The sequence below is a fragment of the Elaeis guineensis genome, chromosome 12 (genome assembly GCF_000442705.2).
Source record: "Elaeis guineensis isolate ETL-2024a chromosome 12, EG11, whole genome shotgun sequence".
Lineage (NCBI taxonomy): Eukaryota > Viridiplantae > Streptophyta > Magnoliopsida > Arecales > Arecaceae > Elaeis > Elaeis guineensis.
Window position 1 is genome coordinate 8,337,642 of NC_026004.2, and position 22,496 is coordinate 8,360,137.

The 22,496-nt window shown below is 44.3% G+C and overlaps 3 protein-coding genes across 3 annotated transcripts; 2 read left to right on the forward strand and 1 right to left on the reverse strand.

Annotated features, from left to right (window-relative positions):
* Positions 1 to 5,104: 5,104 nt before the first annotated feature.
* LOC105055428 (peroxidase 10) lies at positions 5,105 to 6,681 on the reverse strand. The gene is made up of 4 exons (XM_010937233.3): positions 6,402 to 6,681; positions 6,099 to 6,290; positions 5,794 to 5,959; positions 5,105 to 5,660 (listed from the first exon to the last, which is right to left on the reverse strand). The coding sequence occupies exons 1-4, from the start codon at positions 6,615 to 6,617 to the stop codon at positions 5,251 to 5,253; spliced, it is 984 nt and encodes a 327-aa protein (XP_010935535.1). The 5' UTR covers positions 6,618 to 6,681; the 3' UTR covers positions 5,105 to 5,250.
* Positions 6,682 to 8,903: 2,222 nt separating this feature from the next.
* Positions 8,904 to 11,053, forward strand: LOC105055427 (uncharacterized). The gene is made up of 2 exons (XM_010937232.3): positions 8,904 to 9,935; positions 10,858 to 11,053. The coding sequence occupies exons 1-2, from the start codon at positions 9,024 to 9,026 to the stop codon at positions 10,861 to 10,863; spliced, it is 918 nt and encodes a 305-aa protein (XP_010935534.1). The 5' UTR covers positions 8,904 to 9,023; the 3' UTR covers positions 10,864 to 11,053.
* Positions 11,054 to 18,445: 7,392 nt separating this feature from the next.
* On the forward strand, positions 18,446 to 22,430 carry LOC105055523 (endoglucanase 13). The gene is given in 11 exon segments (XM_010937361.3): positions 18,446 to 18,509; positions 18,512 to 18,663; positions 19,290 to 19,502; positions 19,574 to 19,774; positions 19,898 to 19,987; positions 20,150 to 20,314; positions 20,413 to 20,536; positions 20,629 to 20,792; positions 21,028 to 21,361; positions 21,557 to 21,601; positions 22,138 to 22,430. Coding segments are annotated over 11 exon segments (1,845 nt in total).
* Positions 22,431 to 22,496: the final 66 nt, after the last annotated feature.

The following is a 22,496-nucleotide window of genomic DNA, read 5'->3' on the forward strand; positions in this document are numbered from 1 at the left end:
TTTTTGAAACGTAATGAAGGAGGTGGGCCTCCCACATTGTTATTATTGAAATTCAGTAATAGATTGAACAAGGCTGCTATTTACAATTAGGAGAGAGATGTGGACTGTGTGTAAAAGGCTGAGACACGAGTATTAGGTTGTGCGAGTGAGTTTTCCGTCCATGCTTTTAGGAGACGTTGCATGGGTGGCTACTTCGAAGCAGTTACGTAACAAGAACAAGGGACTTTAGAGTATAACAAGCTAATGTTAGATATCTCAGATTGCAAACTTCAGGTTTGGGAACTCGAATTTTTTTTTTTTTTCCAAAATATTGGTTTCTGAAGTTGCAAAAGAACGAACATCTCTTCTATTGCAATCCATCATCCGAGTGTGATGTCATTTTGAAGAATTATATGGTTTATGACGCTCTGGTGGCGACCGCAGAAGGCTTAGTAATTAGTTAGATGATATATGCTTGATTACAAGAGCTGAAAATCTTTCATGAGTAGAGAGAGAGCTTTTCCTTCTTGAGAAGATGCCCTGATACCTAGATGCTCGGTGTTTTACTATGAGACCCCATTGGCAAGCAGGGTCACTACAACCCAATTGATAAAGAACTGATCAAGTTCCTTTATGGGTTCTGTGATCAGCTCTGCCGCATCCCACAACTTCAAGTTGTAGTTGGCATAGATGGAAATATCAATATTAACTTGTTCCAACTAATGCGTAGTGTTGTGGGATGGGCATCGGGGGCTTCGAGCCCGAAAATCCCATACCGAAAAATTACGAGAGTTACTACTGCTTAAATACTGCCAGCCTCCCTCTCCCACGTGAGGCGCCTTTTGCGGGGCAAAACCGTGAGGGGCGGGGTGTTGACCGGGTCAAAGACTCGGGCCCCGTTCCAGAGCGGACAATACCTCACGGTTGGTGAGGGGCGATGGGTTGGTACAGGCTCGGGCCCCGTTCCAGAGCGGACAATACCTCACGGTTGGTGAGGGGCGATGGGTTGGTACGACTGGGCAGTAGTGCTCCAACAGTGGCGCCATCTGTGGAAACCCGTCCCCTACCCGCGCAGTAGCCTCTCTCGCAGGGGGGCTTCTGTTGTGGGATGGGCATCGGGGGCTTCGAGCCCGAAAGTCCCATACCGGAAAATTGCGAGGGGGCTTCTGTTGTGGGATGGGCATCGGGGGCTTCGAGCCCGAAAGTCCCATACCGGAAAATTGCGAGAGTTACTACTGCTTAAGTACTGCCAGCCTCCCTCTCCCACGTGAGGCGCCTTTTGCAGGGCAAAACCGTGAGGGGCGGGGTGTTGACCGGGTCAAAGGCTCGGGCCCCGTTCCAGAGCGGACAATACCTCACGGTTGGTGAGGGGCGATGGGTTGGTACGACTGGGCAGTAGTGCTCCAACAGTGGCGCCGTCTGTGGGAACCCGTCCCCTACCCGCACAGTAGCCTCTCTCGCAGGGGGGCTTCTGTTGTGGGATGGGCATCGGGGGCTTCGAGCCCGAAAGTCCCATACCGGAAAATTGCGAGAGTTACTACTACTTAAGTACTGCCAGCCTCCCTCTCCCACGTGAGGCGCCTTTTGCGGGGCAAAACCGTGAGGGGCGGGGTGTTGACCGGGTCAAAGGCTCGGGCCCCGTTCCAGAGCGGACAATACCTCACGGTTGGTGAGGGGCGATGGGTTGGTACGACTGGGCAGTAGTGCTCCAACAGTATAGGATGGGCATCGGGGGCTTCGAGCCCGAAAGTCCCATACCGAAAAATTGCGAGAGTTACTACTGCTTAAGTACTGCCAGCCTCCCTCTCCCACGTGAGGCGCCTTTTGCGGGGCAAAACCGTGAGGGGCGGGGTGTTGACCGGGTCAAAGGCTCGGGCCCCGTTCCAGAGCGGACAATACCTCACGGTTGGTGAGGGGCGATGGGTTGGTACGACTGGGCAGTAGTGCTCCAACAGTGGCGCCGTCTGTGGGAACCCGTCCCCTACCCGCGCAGTAGCCTCTCTCGCAGGGGGGCTTCTGTTGTGGGATGGGCATCGGGGGCTTCGAGCCCGAAAGTCCCATACCGGAAAATTGCGAGAGTTACTACTGCTTAAGTACTGCCAGCCTCCCTCTCCCACGTGAGGCGCCTTTTGCGGGGCAAAACCGTGAGGGGCGGGGTGTTGACCGGGTCAAAGGCTCGGGCTCCGTTCCAGAGCGGACAATACCTCACGGTTGGTGAGGGGCGATGGATTGGTACGACTGGGCAGTAGTGCTCCAACACGTAGGATTGTTTTCTTGAGACTTGTTTTTGTAATTTTGGCATCAAGTCCTCCCAAGTTCTTGGTCTCATGCAAAAATGAATTAGAATGGCAAGGAGATCATTCTAATTTATGGATGTAAAAATGAATTAATTCAAATACTTGGTATGTAGTAGCTGGCCATATCATTTTTTCTATGATGTAGATGGTAGGCAAGAAAGATTGGTAGTTGCTATTATCATGTTAAGATTCCAACTAAAATCTTGAACCGGATATTTAGATGAATAGGTCCAAGAGTATATAAATACCGTCCTTAATATACCTGCTGTGGAATAATTATTCCTCAACATATCTCTTAAAATGAATGCTTTTTTTTTTTAATAAAAATCTTTTTGCCTTTGCAATCCTCTCCTTCTCTTCTGATCTCTCAATTTTTCTCTCTCTTACTCCTTCTACTCTCTTGATCATCCTCTTGTCTTGCATCTGTCAAAATACTCCACCGGCAATGATGGCTCAGCGATAATGACATCAACTAGGGTTAAAATTCTACAACGACGATGCATATCTCTCTTGCCTCCTTTCTAATCTCTTAATTTCCCTCTCCTTCTCTCTCTCTCGCTCTTGATTCTACTCTTCTGCTCTTCCTCTTCCCTTTTTATCTTACAATATTATGTCATTATTGGTGATTAGAACTGTCAAAATGGGTCAGCCCATTTGGTCCGAAAAATGGGCCGGATCAGACTGAGAAATTCTGGCTCATTTATGAAAGTGGACTTTTTGGCCCGACCCCTGTAGCCTATGGGATGAACTGGGTTAAAGTTGGATCAACCCGTGGGCAGGCCCACTTGATGGCTTGATCTTTTTTTTTTGATTTTTCTATCAAGTCCTTCTCTCCTCCTGTCTCCCCCTTCCTCTTCTTTTGCTTCAATTGCGATACAACAGCAACGACCCGAAGCTGGTCTACTTCGTGCTTGGCCTCCTCTGCGCCCTCCCCTCCCTTTCCAATGGTCCCACCTCCTCCAGATGGCCGCGACAGCGGGGCGGAACTGGCATGGGGCCCGCAACAAATGGCGCGAAGAATGGTGGTGGGGAGGGGCTGCAGGTGGCACATCGGAGGGAGGTGGGTGCGGGTCGGCTGCTTGTAGAGAAAAGTAGAGGATCGGCTGGGTGGGAGGGTGGGAGGAATGGAAGGGAGAAATGAGGAAAAAAACAAAAAGAAGTGGGCTGGTCCAGCCCTAATCCATAGCCCACATGGACTAGGTTGGGTTGGATTTTTATAGCCAATTTTTACAAGTGGGCCGAGTCTGGCCTGGCTCCTATAATCATAGCCCATGTGGGCTAGAGCCGAGCTGGGCCGGACCGGTCCATTTTGATAGCTCTATTGGTGATTCCACGATAAAGACATTGGTTAGAATTAGGGTTCTGTAATGATGTGGTATGCCTCTCTTTTTCCCCCCACTTTTTCTCCTTCTTGTATATCTCCCTCTTTTTCACTTGATTTTAGTATGCCTCAGCTACCAAACCAGTAATCAACCAATACATTCTCCAGTATCAGTTCAATGAATTTTGGTCCCAATTATTTGGGATTGATGTTAGAGATCCTCAATTGCCTAGCATTTCTATTTTGTAATGTTATTTCAAGTTTCTCCAAAATTTTTCTTAAAACTTTCATTCCTAATATTTTAAACCTTTCCTTCTTTCGCCTACAACAAAATATTCAAATTTGAAGCTATCACATCCATTTTGATATTTTCTGCAGTTAGTTGTTGGTCTCCTGTCAACCATTACCTTGCTCAACCTACCTCAATAGTGGCCATGCTAATGGTCGACTAAGAAAGCAAAAATATTACTGTCATCAAATTATCTTAAATTCTTAGCCAACCACTGACATTTACTACATAAAACTGAAAAATAGGTTATAATTATCAACCCTCTCTCCCACTTTGTCCGGTGCACCATTACGAACATTCTTTAAGAAATAATGTGTTTCTGTTTTTCTTTATTTTTAATAGAGGTGCCACCACCAGGGCATGGACCTCTTCCAAGAGCACCCAAGTGGAGATGCTAATTAGTTTATGGGCAGTGGCATGAGGATCAATCCTTGCGAACTTCATTTGTTTGAAGAACTACCAAGACGGGTGGACTCCCTTACCCTCAAAAAAAAAAAAAAAAAAAAAAAAAGAAATAAAAAAAAAGAAAAAGAAGAAGGAGAAGAAGAAGAAAAGAAGGATCTCCTTCTTTGGTTTGGAGAATGCTACTTCCAACTAAAAGAGTACAATCATCGGGCTGTTTGCGCCCAGTCTCTTAACTTAGAAGGGTACATATGTTGGATGCCTAGTAGCGTCCATGCATGAACCACATGGGTGGGCAAGTCCATGACTCCATGGATCTACTCCAAGGAAGATTTAGTTGGCGGGTTGTCAAGGTGGTGATAGCGATAAATTTCATGGAAGAAGGCAATGGTGGTGTCTTGGGATTAATTCATACATGTTGTCGGGCTCTACAAAAGCGTTGGTTCCGGAAAACACCAGAGGAACTTTTTGAAAGGATTCTAAGCGAAGAAAAACGTCTATAAAACTCTTACTAGAATGAAGAAAAGCAAAATTGATACTTGAAGTTAATCTTACAGTGAATCTGTCCTTGCGGACGTAGCCATTTCTTCTTATTTTTGTTTTCATGTTGTTAATAATACGTCACATATTCTACAGCTTGTGTTGGGTTCGTTCTACTTTGGATTGTCACGGCTAGTGCAATGAATGCTGATGCATCGAAGTAATGAATAAAGGTTTGAGGTGGAGATGTTGCATGAAGTAATCTAATAAAAAATTTCATTGCCTATTACCGTTATGTGCAGCTATATCCTGATTTCATTCATTAACCTTACAGAGGACAAACAAATACTTGATTCATTACCACTACAAAACTGAAAATTCCATTAGCAAATTCGTCTTATTCATGCATTCATAACTTCATGCAGCATGTTACATTTCATATATATTTTTTCCTAACCTGTGATCGATGCCTGGAAACAAGACTAGTTCACAACCCTACAGTTGGTCCTTATCTCACCATTGCCTCCAGTGAGCACACCTATGCTGTCCATCTTCACCATGGATGCCCCAAAGTCCCGGAAGAACATGTAGGGGTATCTGCTATAGTCACTGACCATGGAGGCAGTATCAGAGTCGTCCAGTAGAGCTTGGTCTGACTGGAGAAGTCCTGAACTGTTCATGAGGTTCTTGTAATAGACATTATCGAACCTGCTTGTTGTCACGGGGTCCAGAGGAGCAAGATTGCTGTTGGAGCTGACATTGTTTGGGCACAGGCTCTGTAGGTTCCTGAGCAGAGATGTGTCGAGCGCCGGGTCTGGTTCACCTGAGTTGTTAAAATTGAAGAGCCTGTTCTTAAAGGTGAAGCACTGTGCAAAGCCAATGGTATGTGCCCCTGAAAGTTACATGGAACCATAGCTAGCTATAAGCTTTTTTAATTAATTAAGAGTAAAGTAGGAATAAGAAAACGATATGAACACTGTGGTGTTGCTTTATATGTTTGTAAGGCCGAGGAATAAGGGGGACACCTGAGAGGACAACAACATCTTTAGTGTCAAGGCCCTTGGCAGCAAATTTAGCAGTTATGGTTGTTAGAGAATCGAAAGGTGATGGTAATTGTTCGTTGGCTGCTGTCCTGTTGGCTGCTGTCCCATCTCTCCTGCCCAGTGCAACATACCAGAAAGGCCCTCCTGACTGAAAAAGGAAAAAGATGTCACAAGAATTAGAGAGAAAAATGCAGACTTTTGTTCACAAAAATGAGACAACCCTCTACGAAAAGTAGCTACTATTGTTCCGGGAGAATGAACGTAAAAGTTATGTATGAGTTCCTTACTAGGAAGACAGCTTCGCGTGCCGCAATCGTTAAGATATCTGCACAAGAAACTGTTGATGGGCAAGCTTTCTCCACATCAGCCTTTATGCTGTCTATTACTTCATATCCTCTGACAGAATTTTTGTTTGGTGATGCACTCTTTTCACTGATGATATCGTCGGAGTCATCAAGTAGCAGCGACGCATCACACCCCTTGGCATCAAAGAAAGAGAAGATTCATGTAAGTTAGAATTCTAGTTTGAACCATGGAAAGATGGTGAAGGAATGAAGATGATTGAGCTGCAGTGAATTTCGAACGCATACATCAACGAAGCAATCATGAAAGTGCATGCGAAGAAGAGAGGCTGCCATTCTGGTTTCATTGAGCATGGCTGACCACACTCCATACCTCACGATTCTGGTTAAATTGGGACATGATGTATCATAAAATCTGTAATCAAGTTGGCCATGGATTGGAGGACTCAAGATTAGGAGGCAGACCAAGGAAAAGATGATGCGGCTAGAAGGCTTCTGATCCATGAGGATGTATAGAACAAATGTGTTACTACTTCTTCACTTCACCAGTTTGGTGATTGAGGATGTCTTGGGTTGGTGATTTATATAGGCAAGGTATAGGGAAAAATAATGCACCTCTACTTATAAAGTATTATGGAGAGTGCCGCGAGCACTAGGCTGTCCAAATTTGCAGGGTTGGGCACGGCTCCACTTTGTGACCAACGGGTTGTAGTCCAAAATGATGTTCTCTCTCTAGTGTCAAGGAAATGACTTGGTTTGGACATCTCTTCAACAATTAAAAGAAAGAAATAGAAAAGGGTCTATGGATGATGGAAATTTCTCACATGACTCTTATTTAGTGGTTATGTGCAAAGTTGAGAATAACTCATGAGGTGGCTAGTTTCCCTTTTCGCATACTTGTTGGCAAGCCATGAAAGCAAACTGAGAGCAAAATCCTTTGACAAGCTTCTAATGGATTGAAGGAGAGGCACTTCTTAACTCTGTTGTTGGAGGTGGGTGCAGACTTACAATATACATTAGAAATGTATTATTCACTGAATAAAATCTCTTCAAACTGAAGCTAGTAACTTTCGGTGTTAATGAAGTCAAAACGTCGAATAGCAGTCAACTGTGATCTGTGGACACCACCTGAAGGAGATTGTGCGTTGCGGTGGTAGGCACCGGCACCGCATAGGAATTCTGATAGGTTACTTCTCAAATTAAGTATTAGACAATGAAGCAATCCACTAGTTGTAATTTAATTTAAATGATCACTACATGTGATCAAATTGGGTAAATTGTGTGCCGAGTTTGTGTTCCAGCAGGACATCCATTATAGAGAGTAATGCTTGAGTAGGTGGTTCAAACTTGTCATCTAAGATAGTGGCTTGGGAAGTGGAGCAATGCTATTTTATATAGCAAGTTATAGATGCATTGCATGGTTGAAGAAAGCTATGAACCAGCAATTCAAAAAATGACTTCTGGCACTAATTTAATTGGAACTCCAGTTTTGATAGATCTCTCTCATCCAACAAACCTTTTGTTCTAGTGATATTTCTATCATCATCATACATATTCAACTTCAATTATCTTGAACTGTTAAATAATTGCTTGATAAACTACCCAGGTTCATGTGTCTGAAAAAATCCATTACACAAGAAAAGGTCCACCACATGTTTCATAAATTAACTCTGGAACCTGTTTTAATTTATTTGGTCTAGTTCATAGTATAACTGTCTTTAATATAGTCTGCTACAAGCAATGGCATATCTATAGCTGAATATTTTATCATCATAGGATAGTCCTTCTCAGGCTTGCTCAAGTTAGGAACAAAAAGAAGACAGACGTGAATATTTTGTACCCAGAAAAAAGACACATGGCAAACCTTTGACTGCTATTTGATATTGTAACTCATGCGGATCCAATAAACAACTAATATTCCAAATTAAAATTCAGGACTCAGATTTAAAATTGACCACTAGGTTACTAATGTTCCAGTCAAATTCAAAGCCTTTAACACCATGCATCGAAAGATCTGGTTAAATCCCATGGATCTTCCAATATTTTACTACTCAAATAAAGTTGGGTCATCATGCAACTCGATCTAGCTAGTGACTGCTTGCCATGATGTTAGTTCTAAAGTTTTTAGGTCTATAGGAGCCAATCACGTTTTGAAACAACCTAAAATTGTAAGTGCTTCTATGCATTTGTAGTTATACAAAGAATTGCTATTTCACCAGAAAGCATGAATACAAAGACGACAACTCCAATCTGAACGTTTAACTGCTCAAACAAGGGTACTGAGTCCATACTAAGGCCTTGAAACTAAGAAAGGAAGAGAGATGTTGTCGTGAATGATTGCCAAAAGTTAAGTTTTGAATTATGTTGGTCATGAGAGAGCTGATACACTTATTTTTTGAGGAAAATTTTCATTGTTAAAGAGGAAGAGAGAGCTGATACACTGGACGTTCAGTAGAGGGATGTTATATGTATGTATGTATGTATATGTACATGTCAAGGAAGGAACTCTAATGCAAGCAAATTCTTTTCATGTTGGAGTGAAATCAGAGAACAATAATAAAAAGAACATAAATTAATTAGTTGAATATGGCTAGATCTCATGGTCCTTTTTGCAAGGCCACACCATTATTCAGATCACCCGGGTCCCTAACTGCCATTTGAAAGTTCGTTAGGCGATCCTATTTCCAACGGCTACTCTCCCGCTGGTCCACTCATTTCTATATTGGAACCAAGTCCAAAACCATCACCTCCCCTCTCTCTCTCCTAAATCGTCATGTCAAAAATAGAAGAAAAGAGTAGGAAGGAATGGACCCTCCTTTTTGATGCCTTTATACAAAATTTCAGGTGGTTTGATAGCACAACATATGTTCTTGTGTTTCAAACCAAAGCTGCTGAGTGCTCTTTGCAGCCATGGCCTCCACTGACAAACAAGAGCAGAAGGAAGATAAAAGGGATGAGGAAAAGGGAGGGTTTTTAGATAAGGTGAAGGACTTCATCCATGATGTCGGTGAGAAGATCGAAGAGACTGTGGGGTTCGGCAAGCCCACAGCCGACGTCACAGCAATCCACATTGATTCCATTGACCTGAAAAGGGCCGACATTGTCGTCGACATCCTCGTCACAAACCCAAACCCAATTCCAATCCCTCTTGTTGACATCAACTACCTGATAGAAAGCAGTGGCAGGAAGCTCATTTCTGGTAAAATCCCAGATGCCGGTACCATCCATGCCCATGGATCTGAAACCATAAAGGTCCCACTCACTCTGATCTATGATGATATAAAGTCTACCTATAATGACATAGAACCAGGCAGTGTGATTCCCTACAAGGTAAGAGTGGAGCTCATTGTAGATTTGCCAGTGTTTGGAAACATCACCCTTCCAATGGAGAAGAATGGGGAGATACCCGTGCCTTACAAGCCAGAAATAGACCTGCAAAAGATCAAGTTTGATAGCTTCTCTTTTGAGGAAACAAGTGCCACACTTTTCCTGAAGGTGGAAAACATGAATGATTTCGACTTGGCCTTGAACTCATTGGAGTATGAGATGTGCCTTGGGGAGGTAAGTATTGGTGGTGCTCGCCTCTCCAAGTCTGCAGTCATTGGGAAGAAGGGCAGTGGGGTTGTTGAGCTACCCATCTCCTTCAGGCCCAAAGAATTTGGGTCTGCGCTGTGGGATATGATGAGAGGCAAGGGGACAGGGTACTCCATGAAGGGGAGCCTAGATGTTAACACTCCATTCGGTCCCATGAAGCTGCCATTCCATCGGGAAGGTGGAAGGACAAAACTTAAGAAAGCAGACGACCATGACAGTGGGAATGAGGTATGTTGACATAGCAGGGTCGTTTAGCTATTCTTCGGTGTTGTTTATTTGGCTATTAGTAGCTAGTTGCATTGATTTGTTAGGCCATAAACAAATGATTTGATGTCTTACAACTTGTCACATGTTAACAGTCATTAGAGAAGTCCAAAGATTGTTATGAAGGGAAAACGCTGTTTGCTATGCTAGATATAGTTTTAAAAAAAAGGGCCAATTAGTAGTAACTTTATTGAAGGTGCTCTTCATAGAGCATGGCAGTGAACACAAAAAACATACTGTCTGATTAGAAAGCTCTAATTTAAGGATCTTTCAATGCTTTTGGAACTTTTTAAGTTTCTTTTTAGGTCCTATTTGCAGTGATCCCTAGTGATGGTTGGTGATCATCTGGTGAAATATTGGAGATGGGATTCCAATCTTTGCATCAAAAGACATACACGCAAACTCAAGACACACACACGCACGCAGATAGAGAGAGAGAGAGAGAATCTGGTGGACAGAAACAGATTGTTGCAACAGAGATGCTTAAAACCCATAACTTGGGACACTTATTAAGATTCCTAGTTTACGGTTACTTCAATCAAAACCCTGAGCTTTGACCTCGTTGCCAGACCTTTTGCGTAGTGCTTAGAGACAGCTCATAACATTTGATTCAAAGAGCAACCCTTCTTATGTGAGGAGGATGTAGACTAATATAAATTTCAAAACAAATCTGTGATGCTTATGCGAAGATACCCAGTCCTTGGGGGAAGAATTATGCAAGTTATGGCTGCACCACTACCACTAGTGGTAAAATATTATTGTTCTTATTTGTTATATTTAATGTTTGGAAATTTATGTTGTGAGATTGTTGAAGGAGCGATCTAAGTGCGAGTGGGCTTCTTTTACCAATGCTGTGACTAATTATTCTATGCTCCTTACTATGCAGGACTGATGGAATCCATCTACAAAAATTTCAGCAGAATTCAACTTTTCCCTGCTATGTAGTTCTTTGGGAAGGGAACATCCTAAGAACTTTAGCGGATCAATTTTTTAATTAGCTTTAATAAATGTTCTAAAGACTGTTATCTAAATTGAATCATAATTTATTTTCACCCACATGTTTGAAGAAATCACATATATCATTCCAAGTTTCCAACATCATCTCATTCACTACCAGCTTCAAAAGAAAGAATGCCAATCTTTCTACCAGAAAGATGGCTGGTACCACCATGTTTCATATTTCAAAGAGTAAAAACTATGCATCTTTACACGGGAGAACAAAGTATTCATCCTAACAAAGGTCTGTGTTGCGGTCAATCCCCTCGTCGCCTGATCGTCGGAAACGAGCGCCTGCAAAAGAAAGTCCGTACTGACCGGAGGCGGCTCCGGCGGGGACCCTCCGACGGTCAAATCAGAGAGGAGACTAGGCAACAGTGAAAAGAAAACAAGGAGCTCAACGAGAGAGGGATAGAGAGAGAGAGGGGGCAAGCCCAAGAGTTTTCGAAAGGACCTCTAGCACTGTTGTCTTCCCCGATATATATAGTGGAGCGTGGTATGGCGCTGTCATTAATGGCGCGAACAATTGAAGAATTGTCAACTCACTGGAGATTGTCAGAGTCGCCGTAAGGGTGTCAAATCACCGTGGGGCTGTCAGAGTCACCATGGACTGTCAAATCGCCGCGGATTGTCAGAATCAACCCATGTCCTTCGCAGGACAATGTTTCAGGGTGGTCACACAGCACGTCCTTGACAGGACAGCAGCCCATAGCGGTCGTACGGCATTTGGGAGGGCTGGCCGATCATACATCGGTATTCGGCTGTCGGGACGTCGGGTGATGATCCGGCGGCATCGTTGGCTGGTCTGGTATCTTGCTTAAGTCGGACGTCGGCTGCCACCCCCGACAGTGAGTCAGTAATATGGGTTCGGCCGCTCGGTCGGTCGGGAACAGCATGGGTCGGTTCGGTCGATATACTTTCGGTCGGATATTGTCGGCAGCCGTCTGTCGGGGTCGTCGGTCGGAGTCGTCCGTCGGGGTCGTCCGTCGGTCGTCGGTCGGGGTCGTCGGTCGGGATCGGTCCGTCGGAGTCGTCCGTCGGTCGTCGGTCGGGGTTGTCCGTCGGAGTCGTCCGTCGATCATCAGTCGGGGTCGTCTGTCGGGATCGTCGGTCGGTATATCCCAACAGTTGCCCCCCCACTCGTGAGTCTGATGTCGTGTTGGCTCGCGTGAACACGTGGGCGACAGCTTCGGATGAAAGGAGTGGTTTTCCGTCTCGTCTTGCCCCGACTCTGGCGATCACATCAACGAACGATCCAATATCGGTCGTCCCGACTGTAGGTCGAGCATGCATGTCGGGTCGGAGGTCGGCCAACCTCCGAATGTTGCTCGTCGACACGATCATTCCGTAGAATCTGATAGTCGAGTAGCGTCCGACGTATTCGGATAGGATAACGATGGCAAGTCGAATATCCATTGTCCGGCCTTTGGTCGGACGTATGCGTCGGGATGTATGATAAACGGTGGCAAGTCGAATATCCTTCGATCGGTCGTGACCAGATCGGTATGTCGCGAATGCGACTGCGATCGTCTTGGCATTTTGCCCTTCTTAGTCGAAGCTAAGTCGGCAAGTTAGCCAGCCGCATTAGTCGAAGCCCTTTGCCTTCAGAGGTGGGGGCCGTCGTAGATATTCCGCCCCTTCGATCTCCTTCGTAGAATCCGATGTGTCCTCGACGATCGAGACGTAGATTGAGCCGTTGGTTCGACGATTCGACGATCAGGCCGACGACGGAGTCATAGTTTCGGCGATCGGCAATCGAGCCATGTTGGTCGGGGTCTTTTGCCTTCAGAGGCCGAGGCCGTCGGTTCGACGATCGGTGATCGAACCGTTGATTCGGCGATCGATGATCGAGCCATGTTGGTCGGAGCCTTTTGCCTTCAGAGGTCGAGGCTGTCGGTTCGACGATCGGTGATCGAGCCGTTGATTCGGCGATCGGTGATCGAGCCATGTTGGTCGGAGCCTTTTGCCTTCAGAGGCCGAGGTCGTCGTAGATTCTCCGCTCCTTCGATCTCTATCAGGATCTGCGCACGAGGAGCGGGGAGAGAGGTGTAGGAGTCATACCTGCGATGCGTCGGTCTCGGACTCCGTCGTCGGGGCAAGATCCGTTTATCGGTGGAGGGCCTGCTGGGTTCAGCATGGGCCTGACCTTTCTTCCATTTTTTCTTTCGGTCCGTGCCTTAAGTCAGGTGCCGGTCGGAAGCTCCTTCATCCGCGCACATGTACTTGTACGCGCACTCCAGCAGTTCGGCGTATGTCCGAGGGAGGGTCTTGTTCAAGGAGTATGTGAAACGGGACCCCCTTAGCCCCCTCTTCATGGCCAAGATAGCCATGTCTTCGTTGAGGTCCCGAACCTCAAGCGTGGCCGCGTTGAATCGCATCACAAAGTGTTGTAGAGTCTCATTTTCTCTCTGCTTGAGGGAGAAAAGACTGTCCGAGATTCGTGGCGGCTTCCGACTGGTGCTGAAATGGACCACGAAGGAATGTTCGAGCTGCCCGAAGAAGTGGATATTTTCTGAACGGAGGTCGGAGTACCAAGCCCTGGCAGCTTTGCGGAGTGTGGCGGGGAAGCCGATGCAAAGAAGAGCATCGGTTGCCCTCTAAATCATCATGAGAGCCTTGTAGCTCTCCAAGTGGTCGACTGAGTCGGTGGAGCCATCGTAAGGCTCCACGTGCGGCATCTTGAATCGACTGGGGATCGATTCGTTGAGGATGAGTCGGGAGAGAGGTTGGACGGTCTGAAAGTCGACATCATTTGAAGACTTCTACCCGTCCACCTGCAGCTATGCGAGCCGACAGTCGATTTCCTCGAACCTGCGTTCGTAGTCGTCTGTCCGTCGGTGCTGGGAGACCCCAGGAGTGGAGTCTCCGGAAGATTTTGAGAGGGAGGCGGACGGCATTCGCGGTCGCTTCTCCTTCCTCGCTCGTTCTAGCTGGGAGGGAGAATGCCGTCTGGACCGGTGGGTATCGCACCGCGGCCGCCCCTCCTCCTCTCTGTAGGAGCGCTGTGGCAGGTGCTCCTGCGGAGGCGATGGAGACCGACGCGGGCATTGGCGGCTGCTCCTGAAGGGCATCGGACGTGCCGCCGGCTGCCCGACCAGTGATGGCGGCAGCCGGACCGGTTGTTGTTGAAGGCTTCTGACCGCGTCGGTTAGCACGATCATCTGCCATACGATCGTCGCGATTTGCGCCTCCGTGGTCACCGCGGGGTGCGGAGAGCTGGGTTCCGCCGCGGAGGATGGAGGAGAGGCCTCTTCCTGGCGGGAAGAGCGCCTCGCCGATCCGATGACCCTCGATCGCTGAGCTCTTGTCTTTGTCATCTTGAATTCTGTGGGGGTTACGATCCCTGGTGCTGTCAATGAAGCACTAACTTGTCACTATGAGCGTTGCTCCTCGCCCCCCTACCTGGCGCGCCAATCTGTTGCGGTCAATCCCCTCGTCGTCTGGTTGTCGGAAACGAGCGCCTGCAAAAGAAAGTTCGCACTGACCGGAGGCGGCTCCGGCGGAGACCCTCCGACGGTCAAGTCAGAGAGGAGACTAGGCAACAGTGAAAAGGAAATAAGGAGCTCAACGAGAGAGGGATAGAGAGAGAGAGGGGGCAAGCCCAAGAGTTTTCGAAAGGACCTCTAGCATTGTTGCCTTCCCCGATATATATAGTGGAGCGTGGTTTGGTGCCGTCATTAATAGCGCAGACAATTGAAGAATTGTCAACTCACTGGAGACGTCAGAGTCGCCGTAAGGGTGTCAAATCATCGTGGGGCTGTCAGAGTCACCATGGGCTGTCAAATCGTCGCGGGTTGTCAGAATCAACCCATGTCCTTGGCAGGACAATGTTTCAGGGTGGTCACACAGCACGTCCTTGACAGGACAGCAGCCCATAGCGGTCGTACGGTATTTGGGAGGGCTGGCCGATCATACATCGGTATTCGGCTGCCGGGACGTCGGGTGATGATCTGGCGGCACCGTTGGCTGGTCTGGTGTCTTGCTTAAGTCGGACTTCGGCTGCCACCCCCGACAGTGAGTCGGTAATATGGGTTCGGCCGTTCGGTCGGTCGGGAACAGCATGGGTCGGTTCGGCCGACACACCTTCGATCGGATGTTGTCGGCAGCCGTCTGTCGGGGTCGTCGGTCGGAGTCGTCCGTCGGGGTCGTCCGTCGGTCGTCGGTCGGGGTCGTCAGTCGGGATCGGTCCGTCGGAGTCGTCCGTCGGTCATCGGTCGGGGTCGTCCATCGGAGTCGTCCGTCGGTCGTCGGTCGGGATCGTCCGTCAGAATCGTCGGTCGGTATATCCCAACAGTCTGATATCGTGCTGAGTTCTTCTCTTTTGTGTCTATATTTTTCCCATTCTTTTCTGCCTATGCTTTCATTTTCTGGATCTAAAACTTCAAAACTCTGAAAACCTGGCAGGGCTACCAAAGGAGGTAGCAGCAGATGAAATCAAAGCAACATTCCATGCATTCATACCAGCAAGAACAGCTGAAACATGAGATATTTCACATGTAATCAGATTTAAATGTATGGATTAAAAAAAAAAAAACAGAATAATGGAAGAAGAAAGATTGATCAAATATAGTGATTGTAAAGTAGATTGGTGCACTTGCCACCCGTTGACAATCCGATTTGTAGTGTCCTCTGTGCTGGAAACTACTTGAGAAGATGGCGGTCTCATCTCTCTCTCTGACATTATTTTCACTACCTAATGGGATCTGTGACAAAGTTCAGGGCAGAGACAACGAGTGGTCTTTCCACCATCGCGAGGTTTGGTAGTGTTCTCGTACTAAAACTCCAACACCTTGCGCGAAGATATGAACTAGCACAAATCAGACGGCAGAGGATTGGTTTGCGGAAATGGACCGACTCAAAACCGGTTCAATCTTGACCCGGACCCGGTCTGCCTGAAGTAATACTTCGGCGCCCAAACTGCCACGTGTCACGCTAATACTGGTTCCTCATATCAATTGCGCCAATTACCACGTGCTATATGGCGTGGAGTCCTATTTGAGCCTCATAACATTGCTCCTAGACCTGATTCGGTCCCTAATGTACGAGAATAAATTGTCGATTCTACCCTTATAGGGCTATAAATTGAATCCAAGTGGGATGTCCCATATCTTTTCTAGATTATCAAGATAAGAGGAAAGAATTACCTGGGAACTCGAAATAGAGTAGTGAGACATACGTGGAGTGCTATATTTAGATAAAGCCAACTTGGTAGAACCTTCAAAATTTGAATTAAAGATACTTAATTTTATCATAAAAATTGTAGATCCTTTTTAAAGCTCGTAAAACAAATGCCTTTAATATATATATATGCGGCAAAAACTCTGAATCCAGAGTTCTCTATCTCATGAACGAAGCACCCGCCAGCGGGTGGGCTGCTTTATCCTCGTGTCATCCCATTTGCTCGCCGTGAATGAATGGGTGACATTAACTAACACCTGAAACCAATGAAAGACAAGTAATTGGCATCCGCATATACCTCTGTAAAATAATATTAAACTTTGAATTCGCTACTGCCTAATAAAAGAGAGCTTTCTTGCTACTACCACTATTATTGTTGTTGTTGTTGATTTTTTTTTTTTTTTTGAGTAAAATAGATTTATTACACCAATCTAGAATAAAAATACTGATGGAAATCAGAAATAAAATATTAAAAAATTAAAAAAGAACATTGTGGAAAACATAGATCCATGTGATTAGGTACATATATATGTCATCATTCAATCTACGACATTATTTGCCTCTCTATAAACAAGCCAAATTTCAAAAGATCATAGAGCTATCTTCATTTTTCAACAATTCTGTGGAAGTGGATGAAAACTAATCTGAAAAAGTATGGATCCGGACAACCATCTAACAACTATTAAAAGATCTCCTTCCAAAATAATGAGTTGCCTTCAGAATTTTTGAAGCATATGGCACATCTTTCTATGCAGCACAAATTTCTTCCACTAATATTATAGTATCAACCAGACTAGCCCCTCTTGCTGCAACCAAAGCTATCATTGTTTCATTTGCATACATTTGGTTTGCTATAATAGAGCAATGAGAATAACGATACCACACAACACAACCTAAGACTTTTTTTTTCACCTTGAAGGCAAACAATTTGAGGAGTGTTATCCAACGACAAGGAATTTCGAGTTGTATGCTGTTATGGTTGGGACCGTTTTAGTTGTCCTGAATCAAAATTGATGGACTGGGTCAAATTATATAGCAGGTAACACATGTCACGTTTTTTTATTATTATTTTTATAAGAATAGGAGGAGCAAGCTTCACCTCTATTCATTAAGTAGTCATGCATGCCACATACAGCATGTTGGAAAATTGCAGAAGTACGTGGGTGACATTCTTGTTTAATCTTTGACATAATATAAATAATTATCTAGAGTTTCAGTATTAATTCTTTTGCATGTCTTGAATCAAAATGCAACCAATATATTTATATCTAAGGTTTTATAGTCTCTCAAAATTGTTTGCCTAGCTAAACATGGACAAGACTGGCGTACATTCTTTAGGTTCTCAGTGGCTGTTAAACTAACGTACCGGTAAATGATTTAACCTTTTTTTACAGAACAGTGGTGAGAGTGTCATTTATCATTCCATTAAAATTGTGAAAAAATTATCTCTATCAAACACATGGAAAGCAAAATAGGAATAGATGTAAATGACATTCCGGTCACCACCAGTTTTAAGCACAATAGGAAGACGTATGGCCAGTTCACTCTACAAAAAACAAAAAAAGAGCATTGGCTTCTCTACATAGATATATATGTAGCCACAACTTAACAATTGGAATGTGATTCATTTTCTGTACATATCCAGTGAAAGTTCCATGCATATCATTAGTTTCATTATGCTGTTGTGCACACAAAATCAGAACCTAAACGTTTAATAAATGTATGCTGAACTGACATCAACCCTTACAAACAACTTCGGAAAAAACGGGTTAGCACTCAGCAGTTGTTTGAGGGTCATTTTTTTGATGGCAGGTCCCCCCACAAGTTTTTGCTAGTGCAAATCCTAACATTTAGTTTCTTAGACTTGATATATTCGTTTTGTATCGGTCAAAATTCAATGGATTCTTTCATTTAAAACAAAAACCATCGGATTCAAATGTTCTCTTCACTTTGAGACATCATATTGTTCAGATCCTGTAAGCTTAATTTAGATTTGGAAGTTTGGAATTGAATACTAGCTAGCTAGGTTGCCGACCCCAAACCAGACGGGTCAGAACCCCTAGTTAGTTGGCTCCTCATGCGCCAAATATTATAGTTGACACCTCACATCATCTCCTGCCACGTATCTCCCAACGTGCATGGCTCTAATCTCTGCTCTCAACGTGCATAACACCTTCTCTTAGGAGAATTCTATCCTGTTTTCTTCCTGCCCTTGCACTCGTACTATAAAACACCACGGCCATATGTAACAATCTCCATTGCCAAATAGCTAAAACCCACCGCTGACTGCCGGTGGAGTCATGGCGAGATCCATGGTGTCGTTCAGCATTGCGGCGATGCTGGTGGTGTGCTCACTTGGCTCGAAGACACTGCAGTCGTGGCAAACGGGTTCAACTACAGGGAAGCCTTGGAGAAGAGCTTGCTATTCTTCGAGGCCCAGAGGTCCGGCAAGCTGCCACCAGATCAGCGTGTCAAATGGCATAGTGATTCCGGCCTGAAAGATGGGTTCGACCAAGGGGTGAGTCCGGCTTAATTGTCTTTCTTAAGCTGATGGATACCGAGTCAACGTTTAAAATTTTCCTCCTACATAATAGCTTATCTTGTGTTGGCTACTTAGCAGCAACCACTATTTTTTCTACATAAACTTCTAGCTAGTAACATATTTGGTCAAAGTCCTACTTTCATTGTGTCGAGTGATATAATTCACCAACCAGCATAATGCATGAATTTCTAAAATACTATTCATGTGTCTCCTTTAATTTTAAATAAATGTGCATGCTTAAGTTCATCTGATAAACTATTATGTACATTATTAGTGTCCAAATACAATAGATGTATGGAGATGTCCTTCAACCGCAAAACGACCTAACAAGCTGCATGTCAGATTATATATTTGTTCATACATATACGCATGCATAATTATTTGCCTACTAGTTTCTAAATGTAAGTGACAAATATAAAGGATCCATGTCCCATATGTAGTTTTTCATTCTTGAGAATGAAATAAGAAAAATGAATTATGTTTCTAGTAGGGCTTTTCGCTGATAATATGTAGGTCAAAATACAATAGATGTATGAATGCCCATTACATGCCAAAGTTCTCCTGACCTACCTATAGAAATAACACTTGGAATATATCCTCAGGTGGACTTGGTAGGAGGATACCATGACTCTGGCGATCATGTTAAGTTTGGGCTGCCCATGGCGTTTGCTGTGACAATGCTTTCATGGAGCATCATCAAGTTCGAGAAAGAGATTGCCACTGCCAACCAATTAGAGTACGCTCTAGATGCAATTCAGTGGGGAACTGATTACTTCATGAAGGCACACAAACAACCAGATACCTTTTGGGCACAGGTGAAGATATTTATTTATGCTTCTATATCCATTTCTGTTCTTTTTTCTGATTTTTGGAGATAATTGTAAAGGTTGGTGATGGAGATAGTGACCATTACTGCTGGATGAGGGCGGAGGATATGACAACTCCGAGGACTGTATACAAGGTTGATTCTGAGCATCCAGGTTCCGACATTGCTGCAGAGACTGCTGCGTCGATGGCTGCAGCTTCTATAGCTTTTAAGCCATACAATTCTTCGTACTCCAAGCTCCTCCTCTTGCATGCAAAGCAGGTGAGACACCATATATGGTCACGGTGAGACAGCCATACACTAGCACAAGCCTAACAGACCAAACTCCGTGACATCCAATTACTAGCAATCCTGACTAAGGATCCACATTTGGTGTTCCTGCAGTTATTCTCCTTTGCTGATACATTCCGAGGCCAATATGATGACTCCATCGACATCGTTCGAAAGTACTACCCTTCATCATCTGGTTATCATGTAACAAAAAAAAATTTCTTTATTGAGAAAACATGTAGGAAAAGAAAAATCATTGCTTATAAAATTCTTTGTTGATGCAAGATCTTTAATATTTGAAATGTTCTTCTGATCCTTTGCTTACTAAGTTAACCCTAATGTGTTCAAATTAATTATTTGGTGCAGGATGAATTGCTGTGGGCTGCTGCTTGGCTTTTTGAGGCGACTGATGACCAATACTACCTAAAATATGCTGCTGATAATGCTGTCTCCCTTGGTGGAACTGGGTGGGCTGTCAGGGAATTCTCATGGGACAACAAATATGCGGGTTTGCAGGTCCTTCTATCAAAGGTGGATGTCATACCTAATCTCTATTGCCTTCTTTGAACTCGTTTAATGATAAGCCTTGCCTAGGATAGATTATTTACGGCAACTGTATGCTTCTATAGGTACTAATGGGGGGAGGCAATGAAGCCTACAGTTCCACACTCAAGCAATATCAGGCCAAAGCTGAGTTCTTCCTGTGTGCATGCCTTCAAAAGAACAATGACTACAATGTCGAGATGACTCCAGGTTTTCCATTCAATGGCAAGCTTGTCCTATAACACAAGATATCTTGTAATAACATAATCTCCTCATTCGAGCTGCTGCCTTTGTCTGATCAGGAGGTTTACTGTATTTTGATGAGTGGAACAACATGCAATATGTTGCAACAGCATCATTCCTTTTGGCAGTTTACTCAGATTTATTATCAATGGAACATGCTAAACTTGAATGCCGAGATGGCCTAGTTCAACCTGCAGAACTCCTTAAGTTTGCACAATCCCAGGTAAAGGATTGCTTATATATTGGCCCAGCTTGCTAGTCACTGTATAATGACCTTAATCCCTTTCTTGTCAAGGAGATCCATGGCAATATGCTCCCTGAAACCATACCTTACCTCAATCATCTATTTGAGAACAGATCCCTTCTGAACTTCACTTAGATATTTATGATAGCATTGTCTGCATATCTTCCAAATTATTTATTTATGGCATTACTTTTGTATTGCTGAAACATACCAGGCTGACTACATTCTTGGAAAGAATCCAAAGTCCATGAGCTACTTGGTTGGATACCAATGGAATTACCCAACTCATGTGCACCACAGGGGTGCTTCAATACCATCCATTTTTGTTCTACCATTCCCCATCGGATGCGTTGAAGGATTTGAGAAGTGGTACTACCGTCAAGAGGGCAATCCCAACGTCATTATGGGAGCTCTTGTTGGAGGTCCTGATCGACGAGACCAGTTTTATGATGATAGGTCTAACTACGAGCAAACTGAGCCCACAATTGCTGGAAATGCTCCTCTAATGGGGCTTTTTGCAAGGTTAGCTAGTGCACCAGGATACTCAGGTAAACTGTTGCATTAGTCCAATGTTTAATAATTTATAAATTTGCTTAACATGCTCTGATTTATCTAAGGACAGACGTTGTTTGGGCATTCACCTGGAAAACATCCTGCATCATGTATAATTATATAGATTTAAGTTCATCTAATTATATAGTAAGAATGTGACAGTTAACTCTAAGTGCATTAAAATTTTGTAGGTTATCTTCCCAGATATTCAACAACATCAACTTCAAAAGCAACTGGTGAGTAACATTACAGTGATATTGGAAATTTGGAATTTTCGTTTTACTACCTGATGAAGGACCTGAGGCAAAAATATGATAGATAAGACAACATGCGATACATACATATCATGCCAAAAAACCTGAACTTATTGGGATGCTGAAAAATCTGAACTTAAAAATAGAGCAAAAAAGTATCCACACAAGTTTGTTTTATTTATATCAGCAACCTTTTGATGGCATAGGATAGCCCATGACTATCTCCATCACGGCTATATGTTGGAGGTCATTGCTAGAGTTTCAATTGCAATGTTTCATTAGTTTAATCACCTGATAGCACTGAATTGAAGTTCAAGATAAAAAAAAAAAAATCCAAATAGATTTAGGCTTTTTGGCACAATTAGTCCAAATCTTGTATTCGGTGTCCCACATTATTGCTAAGATAATCATATAATTTACCAAATAATCTATTCCGTGAATTCCCTAGTTGGTAAGCATCTCTACATACATAAAACTAGGTGGACTGATTTTGCTTTATATTTCATCTGAATTTTTAGCAGAGGTGCCTTTCGAATTCCTCCATACGATAACCAACACATGGAAAGACAAAGGTGTTGATTACTACTGCCACCGGGTGACAGTCAAGAACACAGGCAGCAAGCCAATAACTGACGTCAAGCTGCGCATAGAGAATCTCTCAGGGCCTCTATGGGGCCTGTCACCGACAACAGAGAACAATATCTATGAGCTTCCTCCATGGCTCAAATTAGTGAAGCCTGGAACACAGTTCAATTTTGTTTATATCCAAGGAGGATCACAAGCTAACTTTTCTGTTGTTAGCTACCACTAAAATCATGTGAGAAACACCGGCATTTCAGAGAGCTGGAAGGAAATTATTTAAGATGTGAAAAAAAAT

Excerpts from the sequence above, each read along its gene's own strand:
- LOC105055428 (XM_010937233.3), bottom strand. The coding sequence starts at position 6,617 with ATGGATCAGAAGCCTTCTAGCCGCATCATCTTTTCCTTGGTCTGCCTC. Across the intron at positions 6,291-6,401 it reads TTCATGATTGCTTCGTTGAT|GGGTGTGATGCGTCGCTGCT; the intron begins GTATGCGTTCGA and ends TTTGATGCCAAG. Across the intron at positions 5,960-6,098 it reads CACGCGAAGCTGTCTTCCTA|TCAGGAGGGCCTTTCTGGTA; the intron begins GTAAGGAACTCA and ends TTCCTTTTTCAG.
- LOC105055427 (XM_010937232.3), top strand. The coding sequence starts at position 9,024 with ATGGCCTCCACTGACAAACAAGAGCAGAAGGAAGATAAAAGGGATGAG.